Genomic DNA, 2,287 nt, shown 5'->3' with positions numbered 1-2,287 from the left:
TTTTTTTTTTTTTTTGGTCCTTCTATCCCGTTTAAGTTGAAGCCTTGACTACATTTTGTACTCAGCTAATTTAAGGTTATGGGGGGGGGCTTGTGAGGGACTTTAATGGGGTTAAAGCACTTTGGAAGCTGAAGTTAATTGTTTTGGACAATTGATTATAAGTGTAGGTAATACAAATATATATATTTTTTGAAGATTCCTTCTATGCTCAGCGCAGAACCTGACTCGGGGCTCCATCCCATGACACTGAGATCATGACCTGAGTTGAAATCTAGTGAGGCACTTAACCCACTGAGCCACCCAGGCGCCCTCGGTAATATAAAGATCTTGAGATGGTGTACTAATACTTTCTTCCTAAAATCTAGGTCAAAATGCAGATCTTCGTGAAGACCCTGACCGGCAAGACCATCACCCTGGAGGTGGAGCCCAGTGACACCATCGAAAATGTGAAGGCCAAGATCCAAGATAAAGAGGGCATCCCCCCTGACCAGCAGAGGCTCATCTTTGCAGGCAAGCAGCTGGAAGATGGCCGCACTCTTTCTGATTACAACATCCAGAAAGAGTCGACTCTCCACCTGGTCCTGCGCCTGAGAGGTGGCATGCAGATCTTTGTGAAGACCCTGACCGGCAAGACCATCACCCTGGAGGTGGAGCCCAGTGATACCATCGAAAATGTGAAGGCCAAGATCCAAGATAAAGAGGGCATCCCCCCTGACCAGCAGAGGCTCATCTTTGCTGGTAAGCAGCTGGAAGATGGCCGCACTCTTTCTGATTACAACATCCAGAAAGAGTCAACCCTGCACCTGGTCCTGCGCCTGAGAGGTGGCATGCAGATCTTCGTGAAGACCCTGACCGGCAAGACCATCACCCTGGAGGTGGAGCCCAGTGACACCATCGAAAATGTGAAGGCCAAGATCCAGGATAAAGAGGGCATCCCCCCTGACCAGCAGAGGCTCATCTTTGCAGGCAAGCAGCTGGAAGATGGCCGCACTCTTTCTGATTACAACATTCAGAAAGAGTCGACCCTGCATCTGGTCCTGCGCCTGAGAGGTGGCATGCAGATCTTCGTGAAGACCCTGACCGGCAAGACCATCACCCTGGAGGTGGAGCCCAGTGACACCATCGAAAATGTGAAGGCCAAGATCCAAGATAAAGAGGGCATCCCCCCTGACCAGCAGAGGCTGATTTTTGCTGGCAAGCAGCTGGAAGATGGCCGTACTCTTTCTGATTACAACATCCAGAAAGAGTCGACTCTCCACCTGGTTCTCCGTCTGAGGGGTGGCTGTTAATTCTTCGTCTTGAATTCATAGTGCCCAATGATGGCATTGCTCTGCACTATAGCCTTTTGCCCCAATTTAAGTTTCAAAATTACCAGATTCAGTAATAGCTGAATCACTGGTTTTCTCAATAGCTGTTCAAAATGTTAATAAAAGTTTTGTTGCATGGTAGCATATTTGGTGTCTGTCGTGAAATTATGTAGTGGTGTGGGGACTCTTAATCTCGTTAAAACCATACTCAAGGAAGGGGCTTAGCATTTAGTTTGTCGATTTCATCAGCATTGTCATTTTGGTTAAGAAAAAGGTGTGGGAAATTTGTCCTTCATTCAAGGTTATAAGTTAATGATTCTGGTGTAATGGGAAATCATTTCAGATGTATTGCACAATTAAAAATTAAAGCAAACTTGCCTTCTTTCCCCTCAAATAGTGGTAAACTATAATCAGTCATAGAAATGAAATTTAGGTTGAGGCTTCTGGGTTGTGCTGTCAAGTATTGTGATTGGTTGACTGCTCTTCTTGCTGTCTAGCGATAACAAGTACTGACCATAGGTTGTGAAGCCCTAATCATCTCTCCAGTACGTGAGCTCCAAACCAAGAATCAAGTGGAGTCCTAATCAACAGGTTTGAAAACTGAAAAGGTTTTAAGAGTCCTGATTCAAGGCAACTTGCTGACTTTGGTCTTAAGCAGCAAGTGATGCTGGTTCTAAAAAGTAAGTTCTGACCAACACGGGGCTTGAACTCAAGGCTGTTGAGATCAAGTAGCATGTTCTGCCAACAGTCTGCCCCCACCCCCACCCCCCTGCCATTGGTGCTTAATGATAAGGATAGATTTACATTTTTGTAAGGAGAAAGGTAAAATTGCTGCAGCAAATGAGATATCTGAGACTTGTGAGCCCGACGCAAGCAGTTTTTAAACAACTATAATAAACACTAGGTGTATATTTCCAATATTAAAACTTTGGAAGGAATAAGAATTATTCGGATGGGAGGGTACCCTTTATTGTTAATGA

The 2,287-nt window shown here is 45.1% G+C and overlaps 1 protein-coding gene across 2 annotated transcripts in view; it reads left to right on the top strand.

The window, feature by feature from the left end:
• UBB (ubiquitin B) overlaps positions 1-1,448 on the top strand; it is a 2,774-nt gene extending 1,326 nt beyond the window's left edge. Inside the window, exon 3 of one of the 2 annotated variants that reach the window (XM_040630085.1) lies at positions 595-1,448. In XM_040630085.1, coding sequence (XP_040486019.1) covers positions 595-1,289 — 695 coding nt within the window. In that variant the 3' untranslated portion in view covers positions 1,290-1,448. Of the gene's footprint in view, positions 1-419 lie in introns of both variants that reach the window. The other variant, XM_040630084.1, reaches the window with a different exon arrangement.
• The last annotated feature ends 839 nt before the right edge of the window (positions 1,449-2,287 follow it).

The sequence above is a fragment of the Ursus maritimus genome, unplaced genomic scaffold, assembly GCF_017311325.1.
Source record: "Ursus maritimus isolate PB19 unplaced genomic scaffold, ASM1731132v1 scaffold_14, whole genome shotgun sequence".
NCBI classification, from domain to species: domain Eukaryota; kingdom Metazoa; phylum Chordata; class Mammalia; order Carnivora; family Ursidae; genus Ursus; species Ursus maritimus.
The sequence above is the reverse complement of the archived record's forward strand: the minus strand, read 5'-3'. Positions and strand labels throughout refer to the sequence as shown.